This window comes from Takifugu flavidus, chromosome 16, assembly GCF_003711565.1.
Source record: "Takifugu flavidus isolate HTHZ2018 chromosome 16, ASM371156v2, whole genome shotgun sequence".
NCBI lineage: Eukaryota > Metazoa > Chordata > Actinopteri > Tetraodontiformes > Tetraodontidae > Takifugu > Takifugu flavidus.
Genome location: NC_079535.1, coordinates 4450533 through 4465550, shown reverse-complemented (window position 1 = coordinate 4465550; position 15018 = coordinate 4450533). Strand labels below are relative to the sequence as shown.

At 50.8% G+C, this 15018-nt stretch overlaps 1 protein-coding gene across 1 annotated transcript in view; it reads left to right on the top strand.

The window, feature by feature from the left end:
• fndc3ba (fibronectin type III domain containing 3Ba) overlaps positions 1-15018 on the top strand; it is a 61994-nt gene that overhangs the window by 27050 nt on the left and 19926 nt on the right. Inside the window, exons 4-8 of the mRNA XM_057011565.1 lie at positions 5793-5869; positions 7812-8043; positions 8121-8292; positions 8380-8679; positions 9198-9328. Coding sequence (XP_056867545.1) covers positions 5793-5869; positions 7812-8043; positions 8121-8292; positions 8380-8679; positions 9198-9328 — 912 coding nt within the window. The remainder of the gene's footprint in view (positions 1-5792; positions 5870-7811; positions 8044-8120; positions 8293-8379; positions 8680-9197; positions 9329-15018) is intronic.

The following is a 15018-nucleotide window of genomic DNA, read 5'->3' as shown; positions in this document are numbered from 1 at the left end:
GCTTCTTTTCTCCCTCTTTTTCCTGCTCTCTCCTTTCTTACTAGACATGTACCACTGATTAGCAAATGGATAAAATGAGTCATCAGAGTGTGGGTTGTGTATACTTGCGTGCGCATGCTTGCACACGTATGTGAAGAGACGGCGTGCAAGCGTGCACGAGGAGCAGCGGTGATAAGCGGGCTGCATATGCTACGCTACATAGCACGTGTGTCCTAAAGGTTTGACAGTTTTACGTATTTTAAAGTTTAAAGCATCATGGAAAGTGTGTGTGCGCGTGTGTGTGTGTGTGTCTGTGTGTGTGTTTGGCCCATTTTGTGATATGATGTTTGTACCGAAGTGACCGAAGATTTGGTCAGTGTAAACTGTTGATGTCAGTTTGTGCTGCGGGTGGTGTGTGTGTGTGTGTCTGTGTGTGTGTGTGTGCGTGCATACATCGGTGTGTGTCCATGTCAGTGTGACACTGTACGCACATATGCCGCAGCTGTAATCTAAGCAGGTTTGGAAATTTTGTCTGGTTTGGAAATTTGTTTGTCTCAGCCTGCACACACACTTTTGTTGGGGTGTGTGTGTGTGTGTGGTGTGTGTGTGTGTGTGCATGTTAAGATCTCCAGAACAAAGCAGGCCCCGGCCTCTGCGTCCCTCCAGACGTTACGTTGCTCTCCTCTGGAACAGACCCAGCAGCAGAAGTAGGTCGCCTGACAGCGCCCCTCCTCTGGGTGGGGGAGAGGTGGCTGGGTGAAGGTACGGGCTGGCACCCGGGTAACCAGAACATTAGACAGATCCTGGCCTGTGTGCTGAGCCTGTGGGTCTGTTTCCACCGCGATCGTGATAGGATACGCATGGATGTTAAGGTGGTATTCAGAGAACAGCGACAGGCTTCAGTGGGACAAATAGCGATTAAGGTCTCAGCAATAGTTTCTTGGTTGTGCGTCCAACCGAGTGTTCATTTTTCTCCCAGGAAAAGGGTGGGAACGCTGGAATTAAGGCATTTCAGAAATTAAAAAAAGAAACGGGACGAGCATCAGATTTATAATAGGCTGCACATGTTTCTTCACAGCTCTGGGGCCATGGAGTGCTTAGCACTCGGCGCTGCTGCTGTCTTGGCCTGTTTTCCCTTTTAAAACAGTGAAACACAAGCTGGAGCTGAAGCTGACGCGCCTGCAGGTTACCGTGAGACAGCGTTCCCCAAAAAAAGGTTTAGCCTAAAAATGCGAAACCTTTTTCTATTCGCACAGAATACGATGGAAAACGATGGAATCACCTGAAAGGGACTGAGATTGTTTTTGGATGTTTCTGAATCCCAGTAACAGTCTGACGCTGGAATGTGGCCTAGCCTGGGCTGTCAGAGTTCAGGCGCTAACTGAGGCTAATTGTAGCACTGGTACAGTTTTGAGCTCAGAGTAGAAGAAATTTAGCAAAACGACACAAAAATGAGGGATGAATACGGAGATTGTTGTTGGAACAGTGTTGTGACAGCCCGGTTAATGCGTAAGACTGAGGAGTCTGCTTACACATAGAGATGAAAACACACACACATTCAGACCCACTCAGACCCACATGGCAACGTACGTAGCCGGCTGCTGTCTGTGTGTGTGTTGCCGTTCGCACGCTCACACATGTGACTGTGGCCTCCTGCATCAGTGCTCAGAGGGTCGACCAAACGTCGGGCAGCTCAGGAAGTCCTGACTTCCTCCTCCATCACCGAGTCCGGCCCCGCCCGCGGCCGTGATCTCTGCCCAAACTTCACCAGCGGTGAACGGAAGGGATCCGTGTTTGTGAGCGCGCGGGCCGGTGCGACATGTGTTTACACACCGCGCCGCTTTTAGGTCGTCTCGCAGATTTCCTGCACCCGCAGAACTCCCCCCCTCCATCTTTTATCCTTTATTTCCTCTCCTTTTTTCTGTTCTGGTTCTGTCTGACTCTACTATATGAGTTCCCTGAAAGATATATGGACATTTGTTTCACATTTGTGTGTGTGTGTGTGTGTGTGTGTGTGTTATGTGTGTGTGTGTGTGTTATGTGTGTGTTATGTGTTAGCCAGGCAGGAGAGGAAGCAGTCGTGGGAGTGTCTTGCTCTTGGTGCTCTGAGGACAGATAACATTACCCTGCTGATGCTTACATAACTTCCAGGCAATGCCACGTCACACACACACACACACACACACACACACACACACACACACACACACACACACACACACACACACAGGACAGCTGCTTCCATGGTACTGTGTTGGGACACACAAAACTTGCGTGTCTGCTAAACACATTATTTAAGTCTGTCTTTTTTTCCTGCCCGTGTTCCTCAGATTATTCTGACTGTGGTTGTTTTGTTTTTAAGTCAGCTCACAAACTTTTTATTTTTTTTTTCTTGGATACCAGCGCAACACTGGGATTCCTAAGAGGGTCGACATTTCCTCTCCATGTGGTAACCACATGTGTGACGCTAAAACTAAAGGGGAAAAGTTGTGTTGCGCTGTGCATCACCGTTAAAGCTGGCGGTCGGTTTTTATGTCGGACACACACTCGTTGCGCCCGGTAAACACGTGCGCGGGAATAAGTGGGGTATTATAATGTGCGAGTTAAGATTCCAGATGTAAGTAATTGGGAGTTCTGAAGGCTGCTGCGCTTTCTCTCCCCTCCCCCCCTCGGTTCTGTGTGTTTTTCGGTGCAGTTGCAGCTGCCTTTGACAGCTGTTATCACGGGACAATCCTGACGAAATGTTGCATCACCTCCAGCGGGGGCAGGAATCTTCGGACGTAGTCGACCCGTTTCCAGTTGTCTCCTTCTCTTGGGATCCAGTTAGTCACAGACGGCTCCAAAAGGGATTTTCTGGAGGAGGCGCAATAGTTAGCACTGTCGCCTCATCCCCCGGGGACCCATATCCACATGGGTTCTTTCCAGATATTCCGGCTTCCTCCCAAAGTCAAAAGCGAAGGAATCGGAGCTAATTGGCTACTCTAAATCGACCTTAGTGTGAAACTCAGCTTGCCTGCTGGATTTTCTGACCCACCAGGTAGACACACTTTTCACCAGGGTTCCCACTTTGGGAGGAGAGAAAACCCGGCTCAAATGTAGCTCTTAAGGTCTGGGTTTCGACACCCCTTGACTACAGTGTACCCTGCTTCTGGCCTGAAGGCAGCTGGGATAAGGCCCCTCCCCAACCCATTAGGGGAAAAGACATAAAGGGCGGATGGATTGTTTTAATTACATTAATCACAGGCTTTGTTGTTTAATGGTCAGTTTAGTTTCTGCAGCGAGGTTGGCAGACCTGTCTTGCTAGCATGAAAGTGCTAATTATGTCTGAAACGCTACAGTAAGTTTTGATAGTCAATTTGTTTCTTTGAAACCGTGTTTGCAGATCCCTGTTGGGGGTGTGTAGGTTTGTGTACCTGAAACACAGCTGGACTAGATCAGATGCTGCGTTTTGACTCATTTCTTGGAGTTCAACAGCTGTGCGTTTCTGCGCCTTTGTTTACGTCCACATTTAAAACAGGATGTTTAGCATGGATGAATGTATATATGGCTCGTGTAAATCTTTGGTGGTGACAGTTAAACCCCCTGAAATGAGTGTGAGTGTGAGTGTGAGTGTGAGTGTGAGTGTGTGTGTGTGTGTGTGTGTGTGTGCGCGTGTGTGTGTGATTACACAAATATTCTCTTCCTCTTCGCTGCTGTGCGTTCTCTGTACTTGCTACAACAATCGCTGTCATCATTCCTGCGGTCTTTCGGGTGCCTGCGAGCGCTCCAACAGATCGTGCACGCCGTGCACGCCGCGCCACAGACGGTTGTTTCATTCGCCGCAGCGTGTTATGACACCGCATCCGTACCTACTGGAGGCCTCTCGGAGGATCTGGTTGCACATGCTAATGCCCTCCAGTTGCCAAGGTGAAATGCAGTGATGTCATTCCACAGGCAGGATATGATCTCATCGCTGATCTCTCACCCGGACTCTCTGGTGGTCGGAAGTGGAAGGAGCAACAGATGGAAGATGAGAATGCGGGAGGGGAGCGTGGTTTGTTAGCGGAGTTGTCTGGGATTCCAGCAGGATTAGGAAGAGGAAGTTGTGACTCTATTTGTGGTGCTTAAGGGGGCAAAGCTGGAGGCGTGAGCGGAGAGCGACATCCACGCTACGCCGCTAATGGCTCTGCTGTTCACGTGCACGTCCACTAACCACCGTTTGAGTACACATCCTGGCATATCCAGATTTTGTCCTGATGTCAAAGGGTCCGATACTTTGTGTTTTACAGCATTCTGTGTGTATGTGCTCGTGTGTGTGTGTGTGTGTGTGTGTGTGAGTGAGGGAGAGACGGAGAGAGAGAGAACAAGAGAGAGAGAAGACAAAGAGCGTCTTGTGTTTTGGGGAGATGTTGGTGGTTAGTTGGCCTGTTGGGCCCAGTCCTGGGGGCCAGGGATGGGAATGCACACTGTGTGTGTGAGCGTCCGTGTGTGTGTGTGTGTGTGTGCATAGGAATGCTGCTGTTTGCTGAGTGAAGAGCACAGAGGCAGCAGAGACTGTCCAAACACATGTCTGTTTGTTGTGTGTGTACGTGCATGTATGTGTGTGTTTGTGCATGTGCGTGTTTTTGGGTGAGGCTGAGGGACAATGTCTATTTGAGATGGTATGCGGGTAAAGGAGGAAATCTGTGTTAGCAACTCTGATGGAAAGATTTTTACGTGCGTGTGTGTGTGTGTGCGTGTGTGCGTGTGTGTTTCCCATGTTATGACCTTTTCCAATCAATGAGGACATTCATATTCACTGCTAGTGGAGCAGACGGGACCTAAAGAAGCTCTCTTGTACCTGTGACCTACTCACCACAAATACACATTTATACTGTCTTTCTGGGGCCCCTTAACAACATAATTCATTCTCCAGGCCCTTAAAGTTACGATTACCGTACAAATTAAAACGTCTATCATTAACTATAGAAACTATAGAAATCCTTGCCCTCTCACGAGCCCTTTCATGTTGGGAGGACCAGCCTAAATGTCCTCACTTTGATAGTAAACTGCATATCCTGCTTCCTGCTGTGCAGCATATAACATAGTGGGGAGAGAATGACTGAGGAAAGGAAGGAACGGAGTGGAATAAAACCAGGGAGGGAAGGAAGTGATTAATAGGTGGAGGGGTGATGAGGACGCAGGAGGAACTGCTGCAACAGTGACGGAGGAGTGACGGGGAAAAGGCAGCATCATCAGGTGGGGGGGCCGGATTCAAGGCTGTCCTGTGATGGAGGGTTGTGTTAAAACATTTGCCTTTATATCACTCAGAAAGATGGGAAACCAACAGTTTCAGAGTGTCGGTTGGTTGCGGGAAAGAGTGTGTGTGGGTGTGTGTGTGTGGGGGGGGGCTCTGTGTGTTTGTGTGTTTGTGATTTACTCAGAGGCCAAGCCGGCCCCCAGCTGTCCCAGTGGCATCCCAACGACTTTACCAGCCGCAGACCTCCACCGGAGAGAAGCGGAAGAAGAGAGAAATGGAGGAGTTTGGGGGGGGGGGTCTGCTGCAGATAGTGGAAAAGTCAACATCATTTCCAATCTGCTAATTCTATTAGAATCTCTGGGTTTCTGAGCTGTAGTGGGCGGTCATCTGCCCCTCTGGGTTCCATCCATCCACCATAGATGTGCTGTTAGAAAGCCGTCGCTGTCATCTGCTCCATATTTAGGGGGTTTGCCACCTAAGACGAGCTAACTGTTAGCATCTGCGAGGCTGTGTGTGTCCCCGCATGTGTGCTGCTGACTGATGGCTGTAAATGAGAATTTGCCTCTGAATAAATATTTCTTCTCCTCCCCCGCAGGTCCTGCTGAGGTTCCCATGATGTCCCCAAATGGGTCAATCCCCCCGATTCACGTGCCACCAGGATACATCTCACAGGTCTGCACTCTTTACTCGCACCTTTCACGTGTGAAGATGCAAATGAAGTCGTAGGATTTTTAATAAAGGGAATATTTATTATTCCTACATGGCACAAAATGCAACATGAGCATTTTAAAGAGAACAAAGTGGTTATTTTTAATATTTGCCATCTGATTTGTGCGTCATTAAAGACTGTCATCATCACGAGAGTCACATGACTGTAGTATGTCTATTGGGGCCAAGTAGACTTAATGAAGATTTAAAGTTGGTATATGCTGAAATTCAAGTGAAAGCTAGGCTAGCTAAGCAATATAAGAAGCTAACACGTGATGTTGGCAATGTTAGCTTCCTATTTTCTCCCTAATTGTTGCCTTTAAATAGGTTAGCATATGAATTAAGAGAATTCTTTAAACAAATTCAGTCATGAAGTGACATTAGATGGAGTTCGCAGCGAGAGACAGTGTCATGTCCTCAGAAGTATAGTCTCACAGGCCTGCGCTTGGTCTCCATGCCAATGGAAGTCAGGTCATTGGCTCACCGCGGGTGCGTGTTTGCATGTGTGCGGGGGCTTGTGTGTCGATGGGTGCGAGGCCAAGCATGAGCGGGAAACTCTTTCCATCTTATATAAACAGTCCAGAGAGCGAAGATGGGGTCCTCGCTCTTCTTTTTTTTGTGAGTGGGGGGCTGGAAGATGGAAGGGGCTCAGCAGTCGTGCGTATTGACAGATGGATTCTTGCACATCCTGGCATGTGTGTGTCCTGCGGCCTGTGCTAATGGCTGCATTGTGTGGGTGTGGGTGTGGGTGTGTGTGTGTGGGTGTGTGGGGGTGTGTGTGTTTGCAGAACCCTGCAGTAATGTCATTTGGAATGTGTGTGTTTGTGCCCCGGTGCCAGTAAACGTTGCGTGGGCACGGAGGGCAGACACACATGCACTCATGCAGGGACTTTGCCCCTGTTTTCCCGTCAACACTTTGTTTTTTTGTCCTGCAACAGCGGCAGGAATGAGGGGCAGATCGGGGGCCTCCTCTTCCTCCCCCTCCTGCTCTTCAACCCCCCCTTCCCTGTGTTTTTCTCACTCAGATTAGTTTTGTAACCCTCTTTCTCCAGCCCTCTTTAAAACTCCCTCTGCTTTTTTTCTGTCAATTTCTGGCAATGAGTTCGTTCCTTCTCATTGTGCACGAGGGGATTTTCTTTCCTTGTATTGGGAGGGGGGGTGTTATTTGGTGCGTTCAGAGCTGTGTGTTGTTCTTAGGAACCAGTCGATGACTTCCCCTCTCGGCAGGGAGTGTGTGTTTGCTCTCTTCTTGGAATGCAGGCCTGTGAAAGTGTCCAAACACTCAGAATGTGTGTGGATGTGAGAGTGAATTGGCAAGATGGAGGAAAAAGTATGTTGATTTGAGATGTTATTGAAAGCTACAGATCATCTGATGACAACGTTGAGGAGTCTTTGAACACAAGTTATCGCTCAAAAGAGAGGGGCCCTTTCTTATATTAAATGATTGACAGCGTCATTTTTCTCAGGTCAGACCCTCAAATCTTTAAATTAGCATTGCTAAATGGGAAGTTACAACAGAATTGCTTCTGTTGTTTTAGTTCAGATCCTAAAATTCTGGTATTTCATAAGAATTAACTCGTCATTTATTCCTACTTTGGTTGTTATTGTGTCCGTGGCTGAAGCTGCAGGTTGAGTAACCAGCTAGCTTAACACGCTGCCTCAAAAATCACACAAATCAACCTTGAATTGGTGTCTGCAGTCCTCAAATGAATCAAATGTTCAGGCCCGAATGCTAAGCTAATCAATTAGCTGGAGGGTCACCCCCAAATGGGCCCAGTCCTGCGGCTCCATGCCAGAATATTTGCAGTGTTCTGACCTGACCTGGGTCAAACCCACTGTTTGGACTCGTCCATGTCCACCATTTGCTGTTACCTGTGCTTTAAACCCACATGTCTCCGTCTCCCAGGTGCTGGAGGACACCACAGGGGTCCGCCGGGTGGTGGTGACCCCACAGTCTCCGGAGTGCTACCCTCCCTCCTACTCCCCCGCTCTCTCCCCCACGCACCACCTGCCCCCCTACCTGGCTCACCCCCACTTCATCCCCAACTCTCACTCTTTCTACCCCCCTGTCAGCCCCGGGGAGCTGCCCCCCCACCAGTACTACCAGCACCTCCCCCCCCACATGTACAGCGATCAAGGTACGGCGTCCGTGGCCTGTAACCGTCAGGTGTGACTGGCGGAGACTTTTCAGCCTGTTTTCCTCTGTCGTGTGCAGAAATCATCCCCGTTTATGGGATGTCGAACTTCATCGGCAGAGAAGACACATACAGTAAGCCCCAACCCAAAAAGACAAAGGAACCGAGACAACCAGACCGACAGAACCGGCTAAACTCGCCCCCGTCCACTCTATATAAGGGCGGCATGGGTACAGCGTACAATGGATACAGGTGACCCCCCCCCCCCCCACACACACACACACACATAAACTGTTGCTGTTTTTAAATACTGATGCAGTTATTCTCATTGTGACGCAGCAACAAATCCCACGCTCCCTCGCTGGGGTCGGTGGGGTCAGGGGGCGGAGTCGGCAGTCCAGGAGGCAAGAAAGTGGAGCGGCGCCTGCGCAGCAGTCCCCGGAACGGCGAGCCAGAGACGCAATCCCAAGGTAGGGGGACACAGGCGGCCTGTACGCAGCAGCTGTTTCTGAAACGTGGGGTGGGGTGGGGGGGGGGGGGGGGTCAGGAGTCGGGGCCGATCCTGAGAGGAGCCGTGGCACATTCTGGTTCTCTGAAGGCTCTTTGTCGCCACCCAACAAAAGCAGATCATATCTCTCTTTGAAAGAATAACTTCTATCCTCTCTGACCTCTTTCTCGGTGTCTCTCTGCGAACACCTTTGTCCTCTTCAACCTCGGTGCCCCCCTCCCCCCCGCATTCAAGCTGCACACCTTTAGTTCCTCTCGTTCCCTCTTGTTTTCTCACAGAAAGGGGAAAAAATGAATGGGTGTATGGACGAGGGGATCCGGGCCTGGTGGGGGGGAGCTGGGACGGTGGGGGGGGGGGAAGGCCGTCTGAGCAAACCGCATAGCTGAACCTGTCCCTGAGCGCTATCATTTTACCCCCGCTACAATGCTGGCCTTGTTGGCGAAGGCTTAGCCACAAGGGGGGGTGAGCACGAGGGGAGGAGGGGGGGTCGCATACCTGTAGAGTCCCGCTTGGGATGAAGGAGACCTTTGAGCTCTAAGATTCAGACACGCCAGCTCAACCTCATTTCACACACACACACACACACACATACACACATAAACTGTTGCTGTTTTTAAATACTGATGCAGTTATTCTCATTGTGACGCAGCAACAAATCCCACGCTCCCTCGCTGGGGTCGGTGGGGTCAGGGGGCGGAGTCGGCAGTCCAGGAGGCAAGAAAGTGGAGCGGCGCCTGCGCAGCAGTCCCCGGAACGGCGAGCCAGAGACGCAATCCCAAGGTAGGGGGACACAGGCGGCCTGTACGCAGCAGCTGTTTCTGAAACGTGGGGTGGGGTGGGGGGGGGGGGGGGTCAGGAGTCGGGGCCGATCCTGAGAGGAGCCGTGGCACATTCTGGTTCTCTGAAGGCTCTTTGTCGCCACCCAACAAAAGCAGATCATATCTCTCTTTGAAAGAATAACTTCTATCCTCTCTGACCTCTTTCTCGGTGTCTCTCTGCGAACACCTTTGTCCTCTTCAACCTCGGTGCCCCCCCCCCCCCCGCATTCAAGCTGCACACCTTTAGTTCCTCTCATTCCCTCTTGTTTTCTCACAGAAAGGGGAAAAAATGAATGGGTGTATGGACGAGGGGATCCGGGCCTGGTGGGGGGGAGCTGGGACGGTGGGGGGGGGGGAAGGCCGTCTGAGCAAACCGCATAGCTGAACCTGTCCCTGAGCGCTATCATTTTACCCCCGCTACAATGCTGGCCTTGTTGGCGAAGGCTTAGCCACAAGGGGGGGTGAGCACGAGGGGAGGAGGGGGGGTCGCATACCTGTAGAGTCCCGCTTGGGATGAAGGAGACCTTTGAGCTCTAAGATTCAGACACGCCAGCTCAACCTCATTTCACACACACACACACACACACACACACACACACACACACACGCTCGCGCGTCACATGGGCGTCTGAGGGATCACAAAGAGCAGCGTTACCTTCAGAGCCCCTCAGACCGATCCTACCCTGCAGAGGAAGACTGGAAAAGCTCCATTCCTGGAGTCAGATTAGAGGCGTCTCACATCTGGGACGTGTGTGAGTGTTTCCTACTGCCTGTGAGATCAGCCTGATACGCCAGAGCCCCTCAGATCAGCCCAGACGGACGCTAAAGTCGGGACGGTTCCTGCCCTAACTGATTGTTCTCAGCATTGGTTCTAATAAAACCAGGGCTGTCGGCCCCACTTTGAGGAATCCATCCTCAAAGAACAAACAGCTGGTTTCGCTTCGAGGTGCCCTCTGACCCAGTGGCATCCCGGAGGCCCCACTGTCCGATGGGGCCGAGTCTGCGTACGTATGGAATGAAGGAGGCCCGCTGGGCCGCAGATCGACGCGCACCTCCTCCGATGTGAAATCACGCCACACAGCTGTTGCGATCCGGCGCTTCCTTCGGTGCATTTCCAGTTTGGGGAGGGGGTTATTCTTTTCCACAGCTCCCACTGAAATGTTCCGCTTACAACCTGCTGCAGACCTGTAGCTCGGTCTTGTGTGTCTGCTCGCTCGCACACTCGGGCCACGCGTGCAAGTCTGAACATCTACAAACGCAAACATACGAAGAGGCGTGTTTGACCGCGCTGCAGCAGGGGAGACGACACAGCTTCTCAGTGTACACACACGCCGGCCGGGCTGAGAACACAGAGCACAGACAGATGAGGGCGGGTGGGCGGGGGCGGGGCGGAGCGGCGCGGCGCGCGGGTTCCAGCGGCGCTGAAGGCGGCGTCGACGCGACGGCTAACAGGCAGCACAGACGCAGACATGTCAACATGCTGTCTGCGCTGGTCTGCCAGGGCCTCAGTACCGGCCTGGAGATCAGGCTGAGTCAGCTGGATGTACCACATCACACACACACACACACACACACACACACATATGTGCAAACACCCCGTGACTGGGCTTCCTGTAAAACAATCAGAGCATGAGGGTCCAGAGGATTTGGCGGGAGGAGACGGGGGGATAAACGGAGAGAGGAGGAAAGGGGGACTAGAGGGAGGGATGAGAGAGGAGATGGATGGAAGATTTGAGGAGGGAAAAAAAGGGAGACTGGTCGAGTGGAGAAATGGAAAGATGGCGTTAAAGAGGAGAGAACAAACATTCCAACAAAGCTGCTGCTGCTGTTAGGTCCAACCCAGAAACACACACACACACACACTCGCCTACGCTTTGCCCTTGATGCCCTTGCTCTGTGTGTGTGTGTGTGTGTGTGTTTGTGTGTGTGTGTGTGTGTGTGTGTGTGTGTGTGTGTGTGTGTGTGGCTGTTGCTGCAGTGCCAGTAAAGCAGCAGGCTGGAATTGGCGAGCGCTGTGTCCATTTGCCAGAAAAGTCAGTTCTACGTGCTATTTTTCCTCCCAACCGAGCTGCTTCTCTGAGCAGAAACAGATGGTTCTCGTCCCCTCCGTTCCTCCGTCTTGGCTCCGCATCGCCACCGCCGCACATCCTGTCTCCTGCTCGGAGAGAACTGGGAGTTCAGCAGGAACACGTGGAGCGGCGGTCCCGGCTCCCCTGTCTGCGCTTCTACGTCACTGCAGATGTGGTCCAGTTCTGCAGCGCCTGATATGATCAGATATCCAGACTGTGACGTAGCCGCCGCAGGAGTCGTTAATGACGAGGTCGGGAGCTCTTCAAACCGCTGCGGGACGCATCTCGACCATCATCTGCGAATCCAAATCAGCCCAATTTAAAAGAAAAAACAGCATCGGCTGCCAAAGTGAATTCTAATGTGCCAAAATAAGTTATGAAACAGGGCGAACAGAACCGAACCGCAAGCACTCAACGGTCGTTAGCGTCTGGCGTTTTTAGCTTGTTTTAGCTATTCCCTTGGGTATCAAGTATTGTAGCTCTTTATCGCACATCTCTAATAATTCATCATCTCTGTTATCAACCTAGAACAGAAACGTTATGAGTCATTTTTAAATAGCCTGTACAGTATTTGTCGCTCTAAAATCCCATAAATGACGTTCTGAATCTATAAGGAACCAGGAAGTGTAACTGAGGACGGTCCCAGACAGCAGCCGATGCCCTGCACAGATGTGAGGTTTGCGGTGCTACTCTGCTATTTCCCCCACTTTTTTTATATTTTACTCTGGCAACCTTTCCTACTAATTAGCCTGATTCATCGGATGTAGACGGCTGGTGCAGTCGGTCGGCGTCTTCCCTCCTCACATGCGACCATTTTTAAAATTTGTGTTGCTAAAATTTAAGATCGCGCCACTTCGGAATGTTGCGGGAGTCACCGAGTCGTCCGGCGGCAGCTACAACCATTTCAGGGGGTGAAACTGTTTGCAGGAGCAGAATTTCCTCCAGTGCTCGATGGCGTCATCGCCTTCTGACCCAAGTCAAAGCCCCGCCTCTCCTGCTCTGTTTTGATGTGGATTGCCATGGCGATAATCGTAACCCCCCCCTCACCTCGCCCCCGGTCGCACGCTCAGCTGCCCCTTCCCGCAGACCCAAATACGGCCATGTTTTTAGGGCAAGGTGTAGGGCATTGGGGTGGAAGAGATGGGAGACGGGAAGGGGTGGGGGGGGACGAGAAGTTGTAGAAATTCAAGAGTCACCAAGGCAGCGTGTCCAGGACACAAAGGGAACAAAGGATGGCTTTAACCACAGGAGGAATGTCTTTCCCGCTGATATCATGTAACAGGACTGGTGTGATTAGAGGGGGGGGGGGGGGGGGGTGTGGGGGGTGTTGCCGATGCCGACAAGAACACCAGACGTTTCCCCGTCCAGTGGACTTGTGATACAAGCGAAGCATGTGTCACACTATCTGGCTACAGCGCGACAGCAGCGCGTTACGTAATGTTGCGAGTGTGTCCTGGGGGGCAACTTTGACTTGAACTAATGAGGCACACGGCCGTGAAACCACAGGCCCAGAAACCTATACTGCAGGGTGGATCCCACCCGCCTCAAACTGTCAGAATGAACGTGTCAATACAGATTGCTTAAGCGTCGCGAACTGAAACTCCTGGAAATGAAAAAAGGGACTTGTTTTTCGGTTCTGGTGATGGTTTCTGGTTGGCCACTGCGGGTCAATAGAAGAGGCATCTTAGGGGGCCCAAACTCTTCTATTCTCAGGTTAAAAGGTACTTTTGCTGAATCTTTCAGTGTGTCTCTTTTCTGTCGTGGTAAAGTGAGGTTGGAGGGTTGAGCGTTGCTAGGTAACAGGCACTAATGTCGGCATTGTTGGTTTGACTATTTAAGATGTTTAACTTGAGATAAAATGGGATTACGTAAGGTGGGAAAACAATCTGGGCTTCTTAAGAATTTAGACCGAATATCTATTTTTGTAAAGATAATTTTTTCTTGCCGTCACTCACGTTCACGTTTCACGTTTAATCCACTTGCGAAACATCAAAACTTTTACCAGGTTTTCGGAATAAACTGCTCTTAACAGTGTAATGGCAACGTACAGTATGTCCGACCTCAGTTTCCTTGTCCAGCATGTAGGCTACCATCAGCAAAAAAAACATTAACCCAGATTCGGTTACTCAAATCCGATGCTTAATGAAGTGTAACAACCCAGTTTTTATTTAGAAAGTAGGAAAAGGTTTGGTATAACAGGAAGTTTCCACTAATCTGTTATCATCAAAGTTGGCCTCTGTTTCAGCTTTCTGTTAGCCTCTCTCTTAGCCTCTGTTTCATCTCTGTGGTAGCCTCTCTGTTAGCATGTTTCAGTTCTGTTAGCCTGTTTCAGCTCTCTATTAGCCTCTGTTTCAGCTCTCTATTAGCCTCTGTTTCAGCTCTCTGTTAGCGTCTCTTTTAGCCTCTCTGCTATCCTGCATTTTCGACTCTCTCCTGCTGCCTCTGCTGTCTGTCTCTGGATTTATCTTCCCCTCTGTCTGCCAGTGTGCAGTCACTCAAGACTTCTTTTTTTGGGCTGAGCCGGGTTGGATGGGGTCAAGGTTCTGAGAAATTTATCCCCATAATCCCCCACCGCCCGGTCAGGTCGCCGCTTCGCTCGCAGCACGTACACACTCCCACTCATAAACGTGCACGGCGCGCACGCACAGGCGTCCGTTCTCCGCTTGGAAAGAAAAGCAGTGGTTTTAGGTTGTTCAGCAGCTGAGGCGCTCGCGGTGGGACAGGGTCCGTCTGTGTGTCTGTCTGAGATGAACCGGCTTCAGTTCCACATTTCTGCGCTGGACCTTGTTTATGTTCTCTTCAGGTTGAGCAGAACTTGTCAGATATTGAGACGGCACCGTCTGTCGTCTGGACCCACCACACCAATAAACCAAAAGAGCCCATTTACATGAAACATGCTGATTATTGTTTTTTTTGCAGAAACAATTTCTGTCCATTTTAAGAACGCTTTCTGCCCTGCTGGGAGGTTTTTCTGTCCATTTCTGCGTGCCAGAGCCTCCGTCTGTCCCTCTAATCCCCTCCTTAAACGACCAGAGCTCTGGCCATGAGAACCAAACCTTCACCAAGACAACCACAGTTTCAGGCATGTCCCAACAATCTCCCTGCAGTGTGTGTGTGTGTGTGTGTGTGTGTGTCTGTGTGTGTGTGTGTCCCAGCTGCTGAAAAGATGGAATGCTCACTATGCAGTAGATGATAATAGTGTGGAATCCAAGGTCTCTGCTCCTTTTTCCTCTCCAACTTGTCAACTCTTATCCCCATTCCTTCCTCTCTGTCCTCTCCCTCTGTCCCCCTCTTCCTCCAGCTGATTGGTCGGTTTCTCTGCTTTGTTCTCTCTGATTAGAGACGTCTCCAGATCACTATCATGCCGAATCGCACCCGGTCCCTCCGAGGCGACACAAACACACCCACTGTTGCCCTGTGTGTGTGTGTGTGTGTGTGAGGAGTGGGGGTTGAGCGGATGGCCGTTGCCACATTTTTTGCATTTTTTCCCCCTCCAGGTTTTTAAAAGTTCCTTTTTTTCCTGCCCCGCTGCAGACAGGCTGCTTTTAAGCACCACAGGCTGCCTCGCAGGAGGAATTTAACC